The 23111-nt window shown below is 36.5% G+C and overlaps 1 protein-coding gene across 1 annotated transcript; it reads right to left on the minus strand.

Annotated features, from left to right (window-relative positions):
• Positions 1-408: 408 nt before the first annotated feature.
• Positions 409-22040, minus strand: LOC137461438 (tyrosine-protein phosphatase non-receptor type 4-like). The gene is made up of 9 exons (XM_068171174.1): positions 21897-22040; positions 20258-20424; positions 18098-18188; positions 17945-18006; positions 16983-17129; positions 14146-14274; positions 12541-12689; positions 9285-9420; positions 409-7094 (listed from the first exon to the last, which is right to left on the minus strand). The coding sequence occupies exons 1-9, from the start codon at positions 21958-21960 to the stop codon at positions 7008-7010; spliced, it is 1032 nt and encodes a 343-aa protein (XP_068027275.1). The 5' UTR covers positions 21961-22040; the 3' UTR covers positions 409-7007.
• Between the last annotated feature and the right edge of the window lie 1071 nt (positions 22041-23111).

Here is a 23111-nt window from a genome sequence, read left to right on the forward strand (position 1 = left end):
CACTTTTTGGCAACAAATGTTTCATTATCAACTTTCCTATGGAATTTCTGTTCTTCACACCAGTTTTGTGATCAGACTACAATCTCTACTGAACACTGTCTTCAAAGCACTCACTGTATAAAAGAAAGCTAGTTATTTTTCCATTAGAGCAAAACCTGAAGCATGTCTTTTCAGCTAAAACACTTTGACTTGTACTGTCATGCTTCCTCTGGAGCCAAACACTTCCTGGCAATTTAGCATCCTCTTCTGTTGCTTGATCCATAGGACTGTATTTATGTCATACAACATCAAAAAGTAAAACACAAGATGATCATTATCTGACATCAGAGGCATATAACATAGCAAACTTGTGTACAGTAGAAAGTCACACACAAAAAAGCAAAAAACCCTTTAAATTACTAAAGCACATCTTTATTTTGCAATTAAACAATTAAGATCCACAAGTAAACTATATATATTTTTTTCAAGTCTGTACCTAGACAACTATTTGTCAACTGAAATTAAATATATCCACAAAATATGCATAACAGCATTTTTTCACATAATAGAATGAAATTTTACTTAAGACTAAAACAAGACTTGTTAAATGTTAATTAGCATATTTATCCTGGGAACTGCTGGTTTTCTGTAGAAGTTAGTGTATCATTTTAATGGCAAGAAATTTCATTTTATCAAAATGAGGACAAATACATAAGGCCCTTTAAAGCATACAGTAGCTGCAGTGACAAAAGCTGAATTTATTTTCACATTGTCCAGTGTTGACCAATTTCAAGTTTCCATCATTTTCAATCAGCCACCTCAGCTCTTTAGCCAAGATGTTGCTTTTTTTTCCCCCCCCCCCATGTGCTTTTAAACAAATTATAGGCAAAAGTCTACTTATGAGAAGTACCTTCCCATTCCCCCCAACATTAATAAAGATACACAAGAGTAAGTCTAAACAACAAAAGAGCTATTCAACTCCGAGATGATTTACTTCATACGTGCAGTCCATCATTCATCAGTATGACACTGAGATGAAATTTGACAACTGAAAGCCACATCTGGAAATGCAAATTAATTACCAGAAGAAACTAGCAAAAAATATTGCCACCATCTGATTGTTAATAGTGATCTAAAGAATATTCTTCCCTTTGTATTTACACACTGTATAGCACCTGTTACAGAAAAAAATCCAAACCTTACACACCAACAGCCCTGCCAAATTGACTGGTTAAAATTGGATCACCGGTAAACAAGCCAAATGGAAAACAAATCTGGATACACAGGATAAAATAAAACCTTTGTTTTCTTACCTTAGCTTTGCTGTAAAATTATGACAAGTTGTTACTGTGGTGCCACAATGAACTGAGATAATTGCACGGAATCATTTATAGTCTAGTCTTTGTGGATATACTCTCGTTAAAGAAAACAGCTTAATGTAAACTGTTTAACCCTTTCACTCACGTCTTCAGCCCCTGGCCTAGGAGTAAAAGGGTGACAACTTCTTTAAACTTTGTTGTGCATTATCTTTAGTTACGAAAAGTCAAATAAGTTAAATTAAAAAAAACCAAACAAACCCAAAAAACAAATCAACAACACAAAACATATTAACAAAACCACCAACAAAAAAACCCCAAACACTGATTCCAGGCAATTGATCTAATGTTAAAAATAATGCTTAGCAGAAACATTTACGGTAAACATAGCTAATTTGCAGCTAGCTGAGAGAGATCACAGAGATAAATGTATAAGTACCCTGTAGTTTCTATTTGCACCTTTTTTTTTTTTTCTTTTCTGCAATTTTCCTTTCCAAATGCAAAGTTTTATATTCTTTTTGATAGGAAAGTTTAAATAATGGAATTACTAACACCTGTTTTCTGAAAGTCCCTCAGAAACAGAGGCACAATAAACTGGAAATGGTTGGAGCAACAGTAAGCATTCGTACCAGGGTGTAATCTGAATCATCTCTGTACAGAAACCCATTAAGCACCTCTCTCCAAACTCAAAATTTATTTTATCCAATAGTTTAGTCAGTAGTAAGCATGAGATAAAGTGCTACTATTCAAACATCAAAACACTCTGAGGAAAAAAAAAACAAAACAACAAAAAACTACCCTTTAAAAAAAGTGTAAGCTTGCTAAATATGAAATAACACAACCAACACACTGTCAGCCAGTCCATGGGAATGGTTTCAGGGTTCATGCTGTAGCAGATTAGAGTGACAAGATTAGTGGTGTCTTGTTTCCAATTTTTTAGTTTGGTTTTTGTTTTAATGATGAGGCTACTGGCTCAAAGGAATAGAATCTAACAGCAAATTTCAGCATTTTTTTTCAAAGTGATTTCTCTCATATTTTTACCATTGAGTTCTCAATAAGGGAAACATGCCAAAGCCAACTGCCAGAGCTTACTGTTTATGCCCCAGTTAAAAACTTGTAGCTGGAGAAGCCCTGTGAACGGAAAAGATGCACATTCGCAGTAGCACAGAGGTAAAATACAGTGATAACAAACTAGCCTCATTTGTAGACTGCTAACCACACCATCACCACCATCCCCTCCCCCCCAAAAAAAAAGAAAGAGAACTGCAGTGGGGTAACAGAGACTGGACAGAACAGTTACACTGAAAACACTTTCCCCTTCACCCAATCACCACTAATTACAATCCCTGCAATTTCATGCAAGATCCTCACCTAATCAATGAATATATTTTTACCAGATTTTGATATTAGATCACAGCACTAGAAATAGTGCAAATGGGCTCAAAACAAAAGGTGGGTAATTAAATTAGCAAATATACCCAGTCACCCTGGGACCTGAGATGTGAGATAAAGAAAGGATGCAAGTGACATTAGACAGCACCATTCCTGTACTTCATAGAAGTTCAAATACACAAAATTTTGATTTGCACCATAACCTAATCCATCCCTTTATCCTCAAAGCTGAGGGTTGTGATGATTCCTCCATAGGCATAGATTGACTGCTCCACAGTCAGAACTACAGCACATGTGTTGGACAACTTGCTTTTGGTTGGGTATCAGTGGATCTATCAGATTTTCATGCTCACATTAATTCCCTGAGCCATCAAACATCACCCACACACCTGCACACACACTGCAGAAGCATAAAAAACACCACACAGTTCAGCTCACAGCATACCTGGAGCCCCAGAATCTCTATGTCAGACTTTCCTTACTTCCTGTCTCCCTGGGCAGTGCAACTGCAACAAGTCCACTGCATTCTGGCCCTTCCACAGCTATCAACAAAGCTTCTTAGAAGGCCTACAGGGAAACCTGCTGGCTACACTGGTTCTATAACAAATTCCTCATGTTCTTTAATCTCCCAACTGCTATCTTTCTCACCCTTTATCTAAAAGATGGTGTGCTAGACTGCAATCAGATATTCTACAAGTGTGCCTGCTTTATCTATATGGGACATAAGCTTTCCAAATGTAACAGAGAAATCTAGAAGAAACATCAGCTGGCATCAAATGTACTGAGAAAAAAAAATAATAAATCATGTTTTCTCTTTTTCACAACTGGGAGGAAATATATAAAAATAAAAAGCCTAAACCCAGTATTTTACTGCCTCAGATTTCCAAGTTACTTAAAATACCAAATGCTTCCAAATTCAGAAGAAACAAATTCTACAGCTCTCGGTTATCTGGTATATCTAAAGCAATATTTCTGACAGTGGATTGGCTGACAATCTGGAGGTGGTTTATTAAACGATACCTCCAACTTATTTCATATTTAGCAGTATACAAAAAATGCCCCCAAAACACTCAAAGCCTCCACTAGAGCCCCATGTCTTTCTATTAAAAACACCTTCAAATCCACTTTAAGCAGGAGATGGTAGTGGCAGTTTTCAATCCGAATCTAAAAGGAAAACAGGAATCTTAACATTATACATTGGCACAAAATTGTCATAATATTGCTCTTATTTACAATGAATTCTTTTTAAACTGGATTTGTACCATGGAAATGTTACAAACGTACTCTTTCCCACACCCACCCAACATTTTTCCTAATCAAATGGTATGAAAATAGTTATTCATAAAATCCAACAGTCATAACACCAATCACTTATAGGTCTATAAGTCATTATGCCTGCCAGATACATTCATGTTTTGTACAGCATGAAACATACAAAAATTTCTCTAAAAAACTCTGAAGGATGATACAGATCTTCATAACCCAAATATGTAGCAGTTTTGACGGGGGTTTTTTTTGGCCATATAAAAATATTTTAAAGGCCATTTATACCACAACAGGTAGAAACGTCTTAACAAATCATTTACGGTGCAGAAAGGCTTCAGTGCTATTCTCTTTGCCAATCTGTTTTTGGTTACCACTATCCTGGCTTGGGAGAAGCCAAAAAAAAAAAAAACCACTGAGTCGCCAATGGCCAATTATCTAGGAATAGTTACTTTGTTTCCATTTTCCCCCAGTGCAACTAGTTAATACACTACACATCAGCTTAAATCAGTGCAGAGGAAGATTTTGAAGAGATCTCTTATTCTTACCTTATGTTTGTCATAAAAACAGTAATGACAGACAAACAATAAATATCCCACACTTAATTGTGGTATAAATGAGTCTTTTGAATTCAAACTGCTTTGGCAACTTTATATAGGACTATTTAAATATGTGACATACCAACACTATGTAATGCTGCTATAAACTCCATTTCTGATTTCCCTCAGAAAAAAAGGGCAAATGCTATTTTCATTTACAACTTAACTATGAAGAAAGTTTATTTCAATATAATGACTGAACTGTTTTAAGTGCTGAGCTTAAAACAGCCTTCCAACTAGTCAGCATCTCTGCTAATAATCTTGTAATATGGAAGTTAAAGCTTGTACTTTCCTAAAGAATTTTCTTTTGTTGCAAATGGCTTAAAATAAAACGGAGATTAAAGCTACCTTATTACTCTTTTTGAGTTTATCAGATCCAGAGATTCTTGTAAGATTCAATATTGATTTAAGCATCAAATCTAGAAATACAAGTAACAGGGCCACAGGCCACCTAGTGTTATTTTGTTTTCTAAAAATATTAAAACTCTGTCTTCGATTTGGCATTGTGGTTCATGTTTATTACTAAGTCTTATGCCAGGATTTCATTTTGCCTGAACCCCTTTCCACTTAATAGTTCATAGATGATCTCTTTCAAATGTCCATAGAACACAGTATATTATATAATAGAATTCTTCCACAGTTAAAAATTGTGTAGGCATAGAACTTTCCGTTCTAATTCTATGCCCCATACAGCTTACAACACAATTTACTGGATAAACATTTTCAGGAAACCAATAAATTAAAACATTTTAAATAGAGGGCACAACGTTATGTTGTTCACAGGGCAGTCAAAGAAGTGACTGATTTGCTTCTTACAGTATATTACACCAGATACTTTGCTTCTGACTTGGTTTCTCCCATACTGCAACAAACTTTTAAAACTGGTATCTTTAGAATGAGCTCAGAGACTGTATCAGACAGACACTTCTTACAAAACTTCTACCTACTAAGCTGGAAACAACCCATACCGACCGGAACAATTTTGCACAAGTATAACAGAAGTTGACCGGGGTCATTATAGAATTCCAATAAAGTTTTAGAACAATTTCATAGTGTTCTCCCTCCCACCCAAGCCATTAAGAAAAAAAAAAAAAAGAAAAGAAAGGGAAAAAACCACCCCCAAAAAAAGAAAAGGCAGACCTGTACGAACATGGCTTGAAATCAACTATGAGGACTTGAAAAAGTAATTGGTTAGCAGAAAATGGAATTAAATCACATCTGATTGCAAGTTCAACTTAGTGATCAGTGCTATTAAAAAGTTATGTTCTAATCAAGTAAGACAGCTATTCTCAATAAAAAGATAAAACAAAGTATCAGCTCCTAATGACCTACCAGCATTTCACAATAAGCTGCTAGTAAGAGATTATTTGGAAGGAATGAAGGAATGTGTCAGATTTTTCACAAGATTACCACACAGCAGCATACAATGCTCATTCATTAAGTTGGCAGAGGTGCTTTTGCTACCCAGAGCAGCACACAGGTACTTGTATCAAGAAAGAGGGAATGGTATTTCCCTGACCCCTTGTGGTAACACATTCCAAGCACCAAGGGCCGTTTTAAAAATCTGAACCCATTAAGATAAATATGACAGAACAATACCACCCCCACAGACTCATGAGTGCCTTTCACTGGATGTACGCTGTAAGTCTCAAGGCACTTAAGGGGTTAAGACACAATGCATGCACTAGTTCCCATCACGTAACCTTAAGTCACACGAATCAGAATACACCAGTGTATGACACACAAGCTGTGTCACAGAAATGCTGTTTATTTATTATTTTTTAAAGTTTTTATTGTTACTGTTATTATTTTGTACAAGATGCTGGTAAGTGGGCACTATGCAGCTACTGCTGGGTTAACACAGATGCCAGCTTTCCTCTAACAACCAGCTGGTCTCTAGTAAGGGTGTAGGACAAAGTGTGCTGCATCAGTAGGCAGTGTGTATCTATCTAGTATTGGCAATATTGCTAATGTTGTAGAAAACAAAACAGTGAGAGTCTGTACATAGTAAATAAACCTAGCACTGGAAAAAGACCATGGCTTAGTGTATTTTTTTCTCTCTTTTTTTTTCTTTTTTCTTCATTTTAAGAGACATGGGTGTAAAACAGAGTGAAATAATTCCAAGCCTTGTTTGTAGCAATTCAACCAGAAGCGCAGTATATGGCACTACAATGAAATATTGTCAATTACCCTGAACACAATTAGTTCTTTCAGTTTATGGTTTGTTCGGAGCAAAGCATGAAAATAAAGTCTTCAAAGAGATGAAGAGTTTCAGAGACTGATTTTTTTTCTTTTTCAACGTAAAGTGCAACAGTGCTGAAGTTTTCAAAGTCCTTTGTCAATTCTTTGCTGTACTTCACTATCATTTCCTGCAAGCAGTATTATGGCACAACGAATGCTGCCAGTTCATTATAGAGGACAGGATTCCTCAATTGATATTCTAGGTTTTTTTTGCTCTTCACTTATGCAGTGATGCTTGTAAAGGTTTAATAAATCCTTCTTCATACACCTTCAAAATAGCTTCACATACAAATCTGTATTGACTCTGAAAAGGAAAGGAGAGTCAGTAAATTGAAAAGAAACAATCAAAACATGCCATTTGGAAATGGAAAAGGCCTTTAACATTTCCCCACCCCACTCTATTGACAGGCCAAAAACTGTGTTTCAAAATTAGCTTAGTAAACACAAAACAACTGGAACTTTATATTAGAACATGTTGTTTCTCAAGAGAAGAATGGGATGAACAGCACTTTGAAATATATACCAAAATTCACACCCACAGAACCACTACTATTATATTAAATATCACATATTTAGTAACTTTCTGTTCTTTGTTTCACTGCTGAAATTTCACTGACCTGAGGTTTCCAACATACCTGGGATTTAGAATCTACATACTTTATACTTAAATTATTTCTGCCATGTTACCAGCACCTCCTTTGATATAAAGGCACATTGTTTCATGTTTTAGAAAGCCAGAAGTCCAGTTTCTTAACATTATATGATGTCTATCTCTCTACTGTATTCAAGTCTAGCACTTGCATACCTAGAAGTCACTAATAATTTGTCTTAAATATGTAATAGACCAAAAAACCCAACAGTAATGAAATTAAGACTCTAAAGAAAGTAAGATGAAATACAAGCACTGCTTTGTAAAGCAAAACAACTGTCACTGAATACTGCTTAATGGTGTATATGCTGGTCTGAAAGCCAGCAGGGTCCTGGAATATCACTCTCTTTCTATGCAGTAATCAGTGCTGTCAGATCTTAAACGCCCACAGATTTAGTAACAGAATCATAGTTTACTGCATTGCTGCATGTACATTAAACTAGCTAAATATATAGGTATTTGTGTAAAATACAGATTTTGCCTCCAGTGCTCCCCGAAGGAGATTAAATTCTCCTCCTACAGAACACAGAGCAGACACATGTCCATAGAGCCATCTTGTGGGCACTGAATGAATCTTTCAGGAGATTAAAAAAATCAGGAAGAGTGCAAAGGAGAAATTATAATAGCTAATGTTTCTGAAACCTTTTTAAAAGCTACTTCAACTCTCTTATGCTCCCTTCTCCCTCTGAAGCAGTAAACACCTGTGTTTCACTGAAGCTTCAAAGTTCTGGTTTCTCTACAAGAAATTAGAAGACTGGAAGATATTTTTAGCACATGGCAAAAAAAAAACAAAACAACCAAACCAACAAACCAACCAAACACCAAATCCCCAATTCCCAAGTCAATTTAAATACTTATTGCTGCATCTCTTCCTCTACTAATAGAGTTCTCTTCCTCTCTGTGCTAGAGAGATATACTGTTCATCCTGTATAATCAGCACAAACAACGAGAGCTATCCTTTACTATTTTTCATTCATCATCATCTTCCTCATGCTTCCTGTGCAAATTGAGTAACATAACTGATTGATTTAGAGGAATTAAAAACTTGGAACTGGTCAAAGCTTTATTGAAAGACAACACAACTTAAACTTTTGACTCTTTTTAGGTATTTTCTAAAAACATAACCACAAACTTCTCTCAGATATGCAACACCTGACTGACAAAGTAAAAGCTTCTGAAACTTTTACATTTATAACACATTAAAAGAATATAGCAATTTTCTGGGGGGAAAAACCCCTACCATCTTAAGATACATCACATGTGAAGAAAGGACTTAAAGAATGCTGGCAGCAAGTCACTTTTTATAGACTAAATACACTTAAGATCACTTTGATATATCTTGCATTGAGTTACACTGATTTTAAAAAAGATTATTTCCCTTTAATCAAGTCACTACAGGGGAAAGTTAAGGCTTGTTTTTGTTGTAACTAAGGAACAACAAAAATCACTGAATGGCATCACTGGAGGTTTTCCTTGCATGTCTTGTATCTTTGTGTGTTTATCTTTTATACTACTCCCATTCTTAACATACAGAATTAGGCTCCTTCTTTCTCACTGGGTAATTTTTAGATTACTGAAAACTAGTTGGTTTTGATACTAATTACCAGGTATCACTGAAACAGCCACTGCTTTTTTTGAGTCCTCTTTGTAGAAAATTTAAAGAACTGCTCCTTTTCCAACAGCCTCAGCAATTTATTCCTGCCTGTAGCCAAAGCTGTTCTATTAGGTAAAGGTGACCTCTCTGCAACATGATCAACAGCAAGTCTACTGAAACTCTATCTAACACTATGATTTGGTACAGAAAATCATTCTTCTGCAACTCAGAACAGCAAGTGTGATACTCACAGGTGTTTGGATCATCATGGCTCTTTGATCTCTCATGGTTCTTACAATATCTAATGGATAAACAGGCTGATTGCACTCAATGAGACACATAGCTGTCTCCATAGTAATAAGAACTCCTGTCCGTCCAATCCCAGCACTGGAAAAAATAGCAAACAAAAAAACCCAAAAACAACAAAATAACACTCAAATTGGAAATGAAACAAAGCATCTGGAATATTGCCCATAAAGACTTCCTTTCTCAAGGATTCTCATGACTGATCATTAATGATTCCCAGAGTATTAGGGCAGGGGTTAGACAGATGGTGTCTGTGTCACAGTTAAGTCGCCACCCTGCCCAAACAGAGCAAAAACTAATCAGTGCAAGAGGGACTGTCTTAAGCTAAGCATTGACTTGAGAAGAATTTACAAACTGGTGTTTATTCAGATCATATTATGAACCACACTAATATCCAGGCAATAACAAAACAGAGATACTGAGCATACACTGTGCACTTTGTGTCACTTCGACCATAACTGGAATGACTGTCACTAGAGTGCTGGGCTAATTGGATAAAACCATGTTTATGTTCTTCAAGTGATTCATGCCTTCATATTTCAGTGTAAGTAACAGAACGATTAACAGAAACCTTTGGAGGATGAGGATGATAATATTATTATTATTATTTCTTCAATACAGCACAGATTGAAAAAGTATATTTAGTAGCAATCCTTTTCAAGACAAGGAAGAACTGTAAGGTGTGCATCTTGGAATGGCAAAATTGTTAAGAGAGCTTACATGAATCATTTCTAGCTTAAAACAAATCTAAAGATTTATCTGCATTGTATTACACATACATACACTTTTCCACAAGTAGCAATCCTCAAAGATTGAATATTTAACCTTGAACTTGATAACTGGTTTCAAATTCACATTTTTCATGTTGCACTTCTGAAATAGAATAACTGATGTTTCTACGAATTTGAAAACAGGACCAAATCCATTCTTTCAACTGTATCAGTTGAGGCAGTACTGGAAACTAGTGTTTTAGTTAATCAATTGACATATTTACTTCTAAATTAGTTATTATAAATATTCCAAAGTCTGAAATTTAATTGTTCCAATTTTGAAGCATAACTTCAAACTATGGCCAAACCACTACTTTAAATCTTTGTCCAGAAGGTGGCATTAAAGTTACTATATATTTCACTGCTGTCGTAAGAATTTCATGACAAGAGGTAAATGTCTGTGTTATATAAAATTATACAGGAACATTTTATAGGCCTAGAACATGTATAGAATTCACATGCAGAATGCTCTATCAAATCCAAATGGGAACAGTATCTGTCAAAGAAACTAAAGACTCATAAATTCAAAAGATTCAGCTAAGGGCAACAACAATGATGGACAGTGCGATAGTTTCCATACAAGCATCAGGTAGGCAAGGATTCTTCAGCCTGGTAAAAGAATTATTCACTGATGAAGAACACTGAGACAATACATGGACAGAATGGGTGGTTCACCATCTCATCCAGAACAAGAATTGGAAATTTTCAGCTAAACTAACTTGTAAAAATAAAGACAAACACATGGTTAGAAACTAGAGGTGTAAGCAGTTCAACATAATAAAAACCTTTCCAGTTGGTTAAGGTTTTTGTTGATTTACAGTTTCTCTGAGGCTTTCTTCGGTTTCGTTCTTAAACTACTATTGTACCAAAGAAAAGTCTGCTCTGCTAGCTACTTGGACTCTCCACACTAAAGCTGGTGGCTTAGTTCTGAAAGCAAATTTCACCCTTTTGTTATACTAATGCCTTGTCCTATTACACTGAACAGATGTTCAAAACAGTGTGTGTGCTATATATATGGGGGAACCCATGGGATCCTTCAGCTTGACTCACTAGTGGAATTTAGTTGTACCTTCCAACAGCCACCAAGTTAGGCCAATTAAGTAAGTAATGTTGAACTGTGATATTCCCTCTCTTCTGTGAAATACCAACCCACTTATAAATACTGGTACTGAAATTAGCAGTGTGGAACTAAACCGACGCCTCACTGAAATGTACCCTCTAAAGTTGTTTTTTCCAGTGTCTCTACAGACTTGCACACTTTCTGCTGTAAAAGTTGTATCTGGCTGATATTTTCACTATATATTCATAGCCATATCAACCAAAAGTGCATCAATAGTAGATACTGAGGAACAAAATCATTTAAGACAGTGGCATTCCCATACTGGTTTTCCTAATCAGTAAAATTCACCCTCACAAACACAAAGGAAAAGAGAGTGCTAAACTAATCAAATACTGTTTCTGATACACAAACTGTTAAAAAGAGAAAATACTTTGTTTCATCATCTTCAATATATGTCTAGTTTACTTGTAGATTAAATAATCTCTACATTTATTTTGTCCCTTAAATCTCTTATCCTCGCTCTGAAACAGGGTGCTTGGTTACATGGGTTAGTTGATAGGTGGTGTTGGATGATAGGTTGGACGCGATGATCTTGAAGGTCTCTTCCAACCTGGTTTATTCTATTCTATTCTAAACAGGAGCAACGCACCCCTCGCTCAGAGTATTTGGGAATTTGAAGGTCAAATTCTATTCACAGAATTGCTCATCAAGAATTGGTGTAGCACATTTTCACATGAACATGGCATTATGCATATTTATAGTTTACTAATTAAGTATTTTAAAGGACTAAGAATTTGACATTTAGTATAGGAATGCAGAATGCTATTAAAACCTGTACCACAAGAGAAATAAACCCCCACATTACATGTGTACATAAAAAACTGGGTTAAAGTTATTTGAATTAATGAAAAAAGTAAATTGTTGAGAAAAATGCATCACCTTAATGTATGCACCAACATATGTAGTCAAGACTGCAGAGTTGAGAGGAAGTGTCTTTTATTTGATTGCTGCACATACCACTCTCACTTTCTGCTATGGATTATTTATAGTTATCCTGGAACTCTGGGCAATAGTCCCCATGAGAATAGTCATTGTTTCCCTGAATTATTACAAAGACTGCTAGCACAAGCATTTCAGCTGCAAATAAAACTAACAAAATCCTGCACAGATCAATACAGACAGATACTCCACATTTTGCTTATTGACAAGTGATAACAATTTCAAGCACTTGTTTGAATTAAAAATTGAGTTCTCCTATCACCCTCAAAGCAGACAAAATCAAATGCTTTTCAGCAACAAAGCACAGAAAAGACACTGGGTGATAAGTAAGTTCAGTTTGATGATTTAATAAAATTGGAAACAGTTGGATACCTGCAATGAACAACAACAGGTTCTTCTCTGCCAGCCCTCTTTTTTCGCACAAGACACACGAAATCTAGGAAGTCACTGGAATCGTCCGGAACCCCATGGTCAGGCCATGCTATATACTGGATTTGGGTTAGTTGGCGGCTTTCTTCTTTCTAATCAGAAACATGAATTTTTTATTCAAAGGTAATTCAGGCCCCATTAAAAAAAAAACAAACTCAAACATAGACCACGCCAGTCATCATCAACAGTCCACTTACAGCAATTTGTACCCATAACAAAAGTGTTTTCAGGCAGCACTTTATTGGTGTTAATCTTTGTGCAACCTGGATTTTAAAATTATCTTTTTGTTCTTAAAAACAACAAAGGCAATCCACAACAGTTTGCATTTTCAACTACCTAAAAAAATATACATGCCATGTAACAGGAAAGCAGTTCAAGGATATCAATGATTTATCTGAACACTATGTGTATGCAAAGGTAGTCAAATTTTTATCAACACAAATGTAACAGAGAGGGATGCTATCTTACTAGATCAAATGACAGAACTGGGGTAGGGAGGAGAAATGTAGGATTTTCAGACATAAAAGCTTTCCCTTTCAGACCTCATGTGAACAGCAGCATTGTTTTGGCTTTATATGCACCTCTTAATTTTATCCAGTGTACTATATATAAAATGAATAATGACTCTGTTTTCCACTTCCTCCTGCCAGTTGCTCTAATATTCTAAGCATAATTTTCCCCTAGCTAGTGATGGGGAGAAGCTGTCCCATCAGTGTAAAAGCAGAATTTCCAAGGAGAGAAGTTATCACACTTTAAATAACTTCAGGCATTTAATCATTTACTGAGGTTCCACTGCTGATAAGAAATGAACAATTGTCCCAACAGGACACAGAGGAAAAAATGTAACTGTAAATTGACTAAAAGACAGCTCTCTACAACTGGCAGCTCATACAGTAACCCAAGCAATGAGAAACAAGTATGTGAACTAAATTCTAGACACTCATTTCCAAACAATTCTGAGATTGAAATGCTGGCTGGAGGTGCTCTGTAAACTGCATGTGCCCTGAAAATCATGCAGTTCATGTTCAAGAAGGTCCTTGTTTATGTGCAGTCTCCAATCCCTATTCATTTTTCTCTCAGCAGGATTTATCTTCCATCTACTCATATGTATCTCCAAGATAGAACCACTAAGAACTGCTTGCCTCTACGAAAACAGATTTTAAGTTGCAATAGTGAAAACAGCAAGGCAATAACAAGTTTCTCAGCTTCTTTAATTACTCTTTTTCTTTGTCCAGGGCATGAAAGACACCAGGCAAAGACTTTTAAGACAAATAATACATCTTTTATGTGATTTAAAACCAGCTGATGTGACTATGGAAACTGAATCTTTGTGGTATTTAACTAGTGAGAGATTCGTTATTATTCTAAGAGTATAATTTAGCCTAACAAGTACATAGCAATGAGTAGTTTATAAAGGGTTCTAGAAATAAACAGTTCTATTAATGTGGCTGTGTCATCAAGTTGACAAGAATGTCTGATTCCCTAAGTTTTAGCGAGACTGTACAGATTTCACAGATTAATACTTCAAAATGTATGTTATGATTTTACCTCCAGATTAGTCAGTGTCATTTCTCGAAAGACATAAGCAGGATTTCCTTCTTCGGAATGGCAGGTAATCTGGAAATTCCCATATGATGAGCTTCCTGATGGTTCTGGCCAGTACTGATGGCATTTAACCTATGGTCAACACATTTTAAAAGATACCTGTGTTTAAATGTACAGATTGTTATTTTCCTTATCATAGTATCATATTATCAGTCAGGGTTGGAAGGGACCACAAGGATCATCTAGTTCCAACCCCCCTGCCATGGGCAGGGACACCCCACACTAGATCAGGCTGGACAGAGCCTCATCCAGCCTGCTCTTAAACACCTCCAGGGATTAGGCCCTAACCACCTCCCTGGACAACCCATTCCAGGGCTTCACCACTCTCATGGTGAAGAACCTCCTCCTCATATCCAGCCTGAATCTCCCCACCTCCAGCTTCATTCCATTCCCCCTAGTCCTATCACTACCTGAGATCCTGAGAAGTCCCTCCCCAGCCTTCTTGTAGGCCCCCTTCAGATACTGGAAGGCCACAATGAGGTCACCTCGGAGCCTTCTCTTCTGAAGACTGAACAGCCCCAACTCCTTCAGTCTGTCCTCATAGGAGAGGTGCTCCAGCCTTCTGATCATCCTCGTGGCCCTTATACTATTGTTCATTACAGACTATTTTGTTCATTTTGTAATCTCTATTAATTTACTTACCAAACTGACTGTGTTACCTAATTACAGTTTATAACACAAAGCATTGCAGAGATTTCCTGGTTCTCTTTTCAAGAGGACACATGAAGCAGCTCTTGAGGTTAGCTTAACCTAACATGGATGCCTTTAAGTCTCATTACAACTTTTAAAGAAGGTAAATCTGTAAATATTCCATCTTAACTCTTGTGTGACAGAAATGCTCTTTTATAAACATTTCCAACCTCTAATTGAACCCTCTCAAAGCACATTTATATGGGAAAAGAAGAAACTTAAAAAAAAAGGGGGGGGCAACAAAAAAGTTGCTAAACTAATGCAGGAATTAGGAGATGCAGATGGTGGACTTCAAAAGACTCTTGGATGAAGTCATCGAATGTGAATGGAAGCTTCAAACATTAAGGTTTTCAGAGAAATTGCATAAGTGCCTAATTACAGAGGTCATTTCAGCTCAAGTGTACTTTTGTTTTTCCAACCCACCTGGCGATTCTTTAAGAGCAGCCAGATTTGCAGACTTCCTGCTCCACTGAGACATCCCGGCATGCAGTGGGATAGTGATGTCAGTAGCCTCATGATCAGCTTTAGAGCAGGGAGTCTGCCTATGGGTATAAGACAGATAAGTCCTTTTATTTCGTTATTAAGCAGCTCTCCAAAGAACTCCACAAATATCATTATTGAAGGGGTGGGGGAACCTTAGAGAACTGCTATTGCAAGTCTGTTCTTAGCAGATCTGCAAAGGAAAAAAAAAGGCACTTGTACTGAAATTCCCTCTAATGATCTTTGTTTGGGAGCAGGCAGCATCATGCTAATACTGAGTCACTGAAAAATGGTTTTAAAATCCTGCAACTCCCCTTCAATTATTTTAATTGTATTTAGATGCCTGACCTTCCATCAAATATATGGTTACAAAAAGTGAGAATATATTCAGACAGTGGAACTGCAGCCTGAGTTGATCAGCAAACCCACAACATACTACAAATCCACCTTCAAAAAGAACTACTGAATGTGGAGAAATCCCACTAAACTATTATTCCACTAAATTATTATTGTTATTTGTGTCCACACACTCAACCAGTCAGTGCAACTGTGAATGCTCCAGACTACAGACCCAGTAACTCTAGTTATTATGCGGTATGGCCAGATTTGATTGTTTTGCCTGTATCCAAAGGACAAAGCTGCACAGTAAGAGAGGAAACAAATCCAAACAAACTAAAATATACACCCAAGGCCTTTTACAATATCATTTGTAACTCTAAATTACTTCATTACTAGTATGGTATTTTTACATGTTTTTGTGTGGAAATGACTTAGGGAACAATGATTCATTCATATGATTAAACAAATGTTTATAGCCACAAAGGAATATTTTATAAAACATTTCAGATTTCAAGCTTATCAAGGACTCTCTTTGAGACAGTCACCCAGTCATGGGATCTTAACACTACAAAGAGGTGTTCTAGGCTGTCTTAAAAATATTAATCTCTCTACATATCAAAGAAGTAACACACAAAAACTCATGAAACTTCTTTGAGTACCTTCATGCGAAGAGAAAAAAAGTCATTGTAGGTAAATTCTAGTTGCTCTTTGCTTTACAATAAAGACTCCAAAAAAAAAAGAGGCCTAAAATATTTTAAGAAATACATGAAGACTTCCAACATATTCCAGAAGTGAACAAAGTTTAATTGTTAGCTACATCATGAGTATCAGAAGGTTGAAAATTTAAGAGTCATTACTGCAACAGTACTAGGAGTGCAGCGCCCTTATGCAAAAATAGTCCTAGAATCACAGAATAGTTTGGGTTGGAAGGGATCTTTAAAGGTCACCATGTCCAACTCCCTTGCAACAATCAGGGGGACATCTTCAACTGGATTAGAGCTGTGTCCAACCTGAGCTTGAAACTTTCCAGGGATGAGGCACCTACTACCTCTTCGCCAACCTATTCAAGTATCTCAGCACCCTAATAGTAAAGAGTTTATTCCTTATTCCTTTGATCTAGTCTAACTCTCCCCTCTATTAGTTTAAAACCATTATCCCTAGTCACACTATTATAGTATATTCCTCTTATCTTTCACAGGATAGTGACCAACAGATCAATAGATTTTTTAAGAAGATTATACTAACAGTATTTAAGGAAATCTTTTACTTACTCTGCCTCTTTCAACTTGTGTTGTTAACATTACAACCATAGATGAGCCTTGTTCCCAAGTCATCTGCCAAAAGTCAGGACAAGTGTTCGGTAATGGACCTTGACAAGCAATGTACTGGTTTATTATTGTGGAAGAAGGGATTTCCATCTAAGAGAAGACAAAGTCATTATTTTAATTCTTACAGCAAATATAAGTTAGGCATCAGACATTTAGTGTTGAGTAACTAACAGATTAAAAAAGTATCCACTACATTATATCTATTTATTCTAAATTAGCAGTATTGATTGGCACAGATAAAATTCTTCAGAGTGTTCCATTTGCAAAATTATTACAAAGATCCAAGTAAACATCACATATTAACTGAGTTATGTAGGTGCCACAATCAAGATTAATGATGGTCAAAACCAGAAATGATAGATGAGTGATTGGCAAATAACTGCAAACATTTCATGTTCTGTGCATTTCTGATGCTAGATTTAAAGTACTGATCTTGGAATAAATTTAACCTCTGGGGTTTGATCACAAACAGAAAAGTAAGTAGCTGAAAATTTGTTGCTACTGACAGTGAGAGAAAACTAATAATTGGGGAAAAAAAGAGAAGTTTTTAAAAGATGTAGAGGAAAGTGCTGCCAGGTCAAATGTTACTGATGTTGAACACAACCGTCACATGAGTAAGTAGAAAAGAAGAATAAATTAGTCTAGTAGAGGGCTTGCTTTTCCAAGTGGTTTTTTTTTTTTCTTGGTTTCTTTTGAAAAAGAAAAAAAAACCCACCTGCCAAGAATCATTAGCCATAAAAAGTATATCTACAGTAACTTTTAAACCACTTATCTACAGGTTTATCAGCCACTGTGCTCTGTACTAGATTTATGAAAACGTTCCAATTTTTCAATCAACCTCTCCACTGGAAAACTGCAAAATCACTGCATACCAGAAACTCTTTTGACTCAACAGTACCACTTACATTGATATAATTTGCATTGATGTAATCTTCATTACTTTTTAAAATAACCCGTGTAGCATCATCTGAAAAGAAACCAATAATGAAAGATGTTACTTCTTTACTACCCATAGCAAAACGCCTTTAGAACACACATGCATGAACACACATACTTACAAGGCGAAATGTCTCTGTATCTATTTTTGGAAATGTTTTGAGGTAATCTGGCACAAGACATTGTCATTCCAGGCTTTTTCCTATACAATTGCTACAAGACAAAACCAATGGTCAAATGGTAACAGACACAAAAGACCTATTAGTATATTATTTGCCTAGAGGTAGTCTTTAGAACATAAACCACTGAGCAACAGTAGCTTCAACACACATGGAAAATGCTTTTTCAAAAGAAAGCACTATATATTTATTATGCTGAGGAATCACTGAAAATAATCATGTCATCACAGTTTAAACAAACTGAATGTAGAATTTCAAGCTTCCATAAAGAACACTGATCCAGAGAAAAGTCATTATTGTATACTGCTAAGGGAATTGACTGACACTGACATTCTACCCTGTGATTTGGAACAAGCAGTCTGCATTGGCATCCTGGCCTGCATTAAGAACAGTGTGGCCAGCAGGAGCAGGGAGGTCATTCTGCCCCTGTACACTGCACTGGTTAGGCCACACCTCGAGTACTGTGTCCAGTTCTGGGCCCCTCAGTTTAGGAAGGATGTTGACTTGCTGGAACGAGTCCAAAGAAGGGCAACAAAGTTGGTGAGGGGCTTGGAACACAAGTCCTATGAGGAGAGGCTGAGGGAGCTGGGGCTGCCTAGCCTGGAGAGGAGGAGACTCAGGGGTGACCTTATTGCTCTCTACAACTACCTGAAGGGGGGTTGTAAACAGGCAGAGGTTGGTCTCTTCTCCCAGGCAGCCAGCACCAGAACAAGAGGACACAGTCTCAGGCTGCACCATGGGAAGTTCAGGCTAGAGGTCAGGAGGAAGTTTTACACAGAGAGAGTGATTGCCCATTGGAATGGACTGCCTGGGGAGGTGGTGGAATCGCCATCACTGGAGGTGTTCAGGAGGAGACTTGACAGGGTGCTTGGTTACATGGATTAGTTGATTAGGTGGTGTTGGATGACAGGTTGGACACGATGATCTTGAAGGTCTCTTCCAACCTGGTTTATTCTATTCTATTCTATTCTAAACATTGTGTACAGGCATTTACCTACAGTGCAGTTGTTTGGGTTTTAAGTTTTTTAAATTTTTTTTAATTATTCCCTAAATATCCTTATTATTTCCTGGATATCCTTCTGTATTTCAGTAACTGTGGAGAAAATGCCAGTCTACCTTGTACTTTTCCTGCAAAAACTCTCCTTTAAGAGGTTCCTTCCCTTTCGTGCCTTAGCCATGCTCTGCAATAACTGTTGTGCTGTAAAACAGTATCAGTGAAATGATCCAGATTTAATAAACAGCACTTTGAAAACTTCTAAACACTGAACCTGTTTTGGAGTCTGACAAGCTAAGGTAAGGAGGCTTTTAAACCCACTTTGAGAAAACCTTTTCTTTCAAGTAAATTTTACCAAAGTTCCTAAAGAATGCCTTGTATATTGCAAATAAATGTTGTAATACATAATGCTAAGCTTTTATTTGGTGGGAAATTCACAGAATTCACACTGCTGTTATACAAACTTACTGCTTCCTGCTTTAAGTTATTTGATCTCATGCGTTAATGATCGAATATCATCAAGGCACAAGTAAGTGCTGAAGAAACACTAAAGCTATCAGCATCTTAGGACCCCACGGGAAGTGCACTGTCCTTTTGAAAGAGGTCATTAAAGGTTCAAGTATTTATAAAAGGCATTATTACATTAACTGTCACAATTAGGCCCTTAAGATTAAGGTTGTGTTTTTCCCCATTGGTAATTTTACCTTCCCTCACTGAGGTTGTCAATACAATGTCATTCCACTTCAACAGTAACTTAGATATGGAGTGAAGGTCTGAGTATAGAACATATTTTAGTATACATATTTCAGCCTTCATCTCTATGAAAGCATTTTATCAGCATAGGTCCTTGATGACCACAAAAACCTCTATGTAATCAATAACGCTATATATAACAACCAATACTCAAAACTAATACTAGGACTATTCTCTGCCATAAAGTAGTATGTACAACACAGGATTTATTTTTTTTGTTCTTTTAAGACAATAAGACAATTGTTTTGCTAAAAGATGCTGACTCTGAAATTTAACTGAAATCTGCTCTGCTTAATTTAATTACTATCCCCAAAGACTTGGAACTTGCTCACAGCTACAAATGACACAGTACTCACGTCAAATTGAGCCAAAACAGTTCCAGTGATAAGCCCCTCTGCTAGCTGAATCATGGACTCCCTCAGAGCATTATCATCTTGATGGACACCATCAAGTGGAGATTTCTCAGGGATGTACTGGAAGTCAGGCTCACTCTCCAGCTTCTCTTCCACAACATCATAGACAGCTGCAATAAAGTGAGGTATGAATGCTCCTAGTGAACATGCTGTTTGGCAAATAAAGTTAACTCTAAATCATATATTTAAAGCAGAAAAAAAGGTAAGTATTTTGCCTGTCCAAAATCCACCTTTTCTAACATACTCATTTTAGTCATCATCAGCAAGAGCAAGTAGCCCTTACTTATTTTAATTCATGACAGAATAAATTTTGATTTAATAGGAATTTTAAAGTGAAAGCACATCACTGACTGCTAGGATTTTGACCAAGACTCATGTCATACCCTAGCTAATCTGATTTAACACCTGAATCTAAGATCCTCCACATTGTGCCTCTGAAGTCATTATAGCTGCATTTAGATTTTAATTGACTTTGATTTTAATCTTCAATAATTAGGGCAATATATGCAGACCACCTGAGAAAATGGCATTTAGTATGTGCCATTATGATGCTATCAATGTTGTATGTGTGCCCTACCAATAAATAAACTCAAAAGATACATAACAGAGACATAGGCTGTTCAGAAGCTTGTTAAGTATCATATGACTATGAAGGAGGAAACCAGCAGCTCCTCAACTCTACGACTCTGGATGTTTTTGTCCAGGATACAAAGATAATCAACACACAAGAAGAAACTGGTTTAAGTAAATTGGTAAACAAAGCTAACAATTTAACCTGAAAAAGTAAGTGCAAAAAAGCTGCAAGAGCACTCACATACAGAAGGAGAGCTCAAGTAAGTGGGGAATGCAAATAAGAGAAAGAAGTAAAATTGTTTACAAGGTGGCTGAGGTACTCTTCTGAAGTAATTTCAATTATTCCAATTAAACACCATTATTTTTCATTTTGCTTTTTCCTGCAACCGGGATGCTCAGTAGAATTAAATCCAGCAACCATCTGCTGGCAGTGCTCCAACAGTGTATTTCATGAATATAATGCACAAGCTGTTATTTAGGTTGCATTTTTAGCACTTTCTTCTATTAAGCTTCCTTGAATAGAAATATTATCAGTCATTCTGGATTGTTTTAAAAAAAATATGGAAAGATTTTGCATAGATCAGCCTTCAAAGTCATCCAAACACTGGGGGTTTGGTGAGTTGGTGTTTTGTTCTTTTTTCCCCCCTTGTGTTTTTTATTTTCTTTATGGCAATAATAGCAGCCTCAGAAAATGCATTCAATATCCATATCGCTTTCTGGACATTTTTATAAATGAGACTGGGAACAAAATTTATATTAGCTCTGTCAGAAATATTTGACCTCTGGCTTTGCTATTAATTTTCAACACTTATTTATGCACACTCAGGGCATGGGATTGATCAAAACCTGTATGCAGATTGTGTTGTTGCAATTCTTTTCCAAGGAAGGGAGTTCTTTCTTACAAAGATGTCTAGCATTCCATCTCAGGACACAAAACAGAGGTTAGAAAATGAAAGCAAGGTATGAATTATTTTTTTTAAATTATTATTACTATGTGCAAATCACTCACCATTGGGTCTAACTAGGAGCACAAGTTCCCCTGAGTGTCTCTCACAGCTAGCTTTAATAAACATAACAACTTGATCATGGGTATGCTCTGCTATATCCCTGCCATTAATCAGTACAACCTGGTCCCCTTCATTCAAACGAGGGACACAGAGATCAGCCTGCAAGAAAGAAAAGAAATAATTAAAACTCTAACCTGTAAAATGAGCCATTTCCAATTTTATACCTTAAAACAGCAACTTACAGTGACTATACTTTGGGACTTGAATCCTAACAGCCTAGTTACTATGGTTGCAGCACTGTATTCAAAGGATCAATTTTAAGTGTTACAGAATACATAAGACTGCCATTCAGATGATCAAATTAATTTGCAAGTGGGAGGTGACTGCCATTGTAACATCTTTGGGCAGCTGTTCCTCCAGTCCTCTGGTTGAAGTAGAAAGCGCCCCTGAACCACGTTTTGTATAGGCAATTAGAATGAATAGACTTACCTTTAAGGGAAGGGAGTAACATTGGCAAAGCCTTGTTTAAATCAATTTCACAGGCTTGGATACTTGAGATGTGAAATACCACACCTCTAAATATAATTGTAAGACAGTGCATAAACCCCAGTAATCCCAGAAAACGGGTAATAAAAATCATTATTATAATCACAGCCTAAAAATTGTCACAGGCAGAGCACACGCTATCGCCAAGTATGCTCTCCTCAGAGAGATGATGTTTTAAGCGTTCAGCCAAAACTGTTGAAGCTATTAAATATTTCAGAGATCATAATTAGTAGGGAGAATCACAATGCTCTTGTCAAACATTTTAGTGATTTCCAATAGCAAACAAAACAGAAAGCTGGACTTCTTAAACGTTAGCAAATAAATGGTCCACTCTAAAAACGTGTAAACAGAGCTGACTCCAGTCAGCTGAATACCAGGTCAGTATTTTTGGCAACTGACTGGCAAAATATTGTGCCTAGTTAGAAGACACTACTGACAGTCACTCAACATCAGTAACAACAGACAATTAGACCTGATGAATGATTCATGATGTCCGATTTTAATCTAAATCTTGGCTTTATTCAGCTACATCTGTCACTAAGAGAAATTAGCTATTTTAGTTATTTTTAACGTACCAAAAAACCTCAATATGTAATTTATGTGAAATTATATGAATGCCTGTATTTTAAAAAATAAAGTAAATGTATTTTTAGGATGACACAGCTCAAGAG

Source organism: Melanerpes formicivorus, unplaced genomic scaffold, assembly GCF_026170545.1.
Source record: "Melanerpes formicivorus ecotype bairdi unplaced genomic scaffold, bMelFor1.0.p_v2 SCAF_2189, whole genome shotgun sequence".
Taxonomy (NCBI): Eukaryota; Metazoa; Chordata; class Aves; order Piciformes; family Picidae; genus Melanerpes; species Melanerpes formicivorus.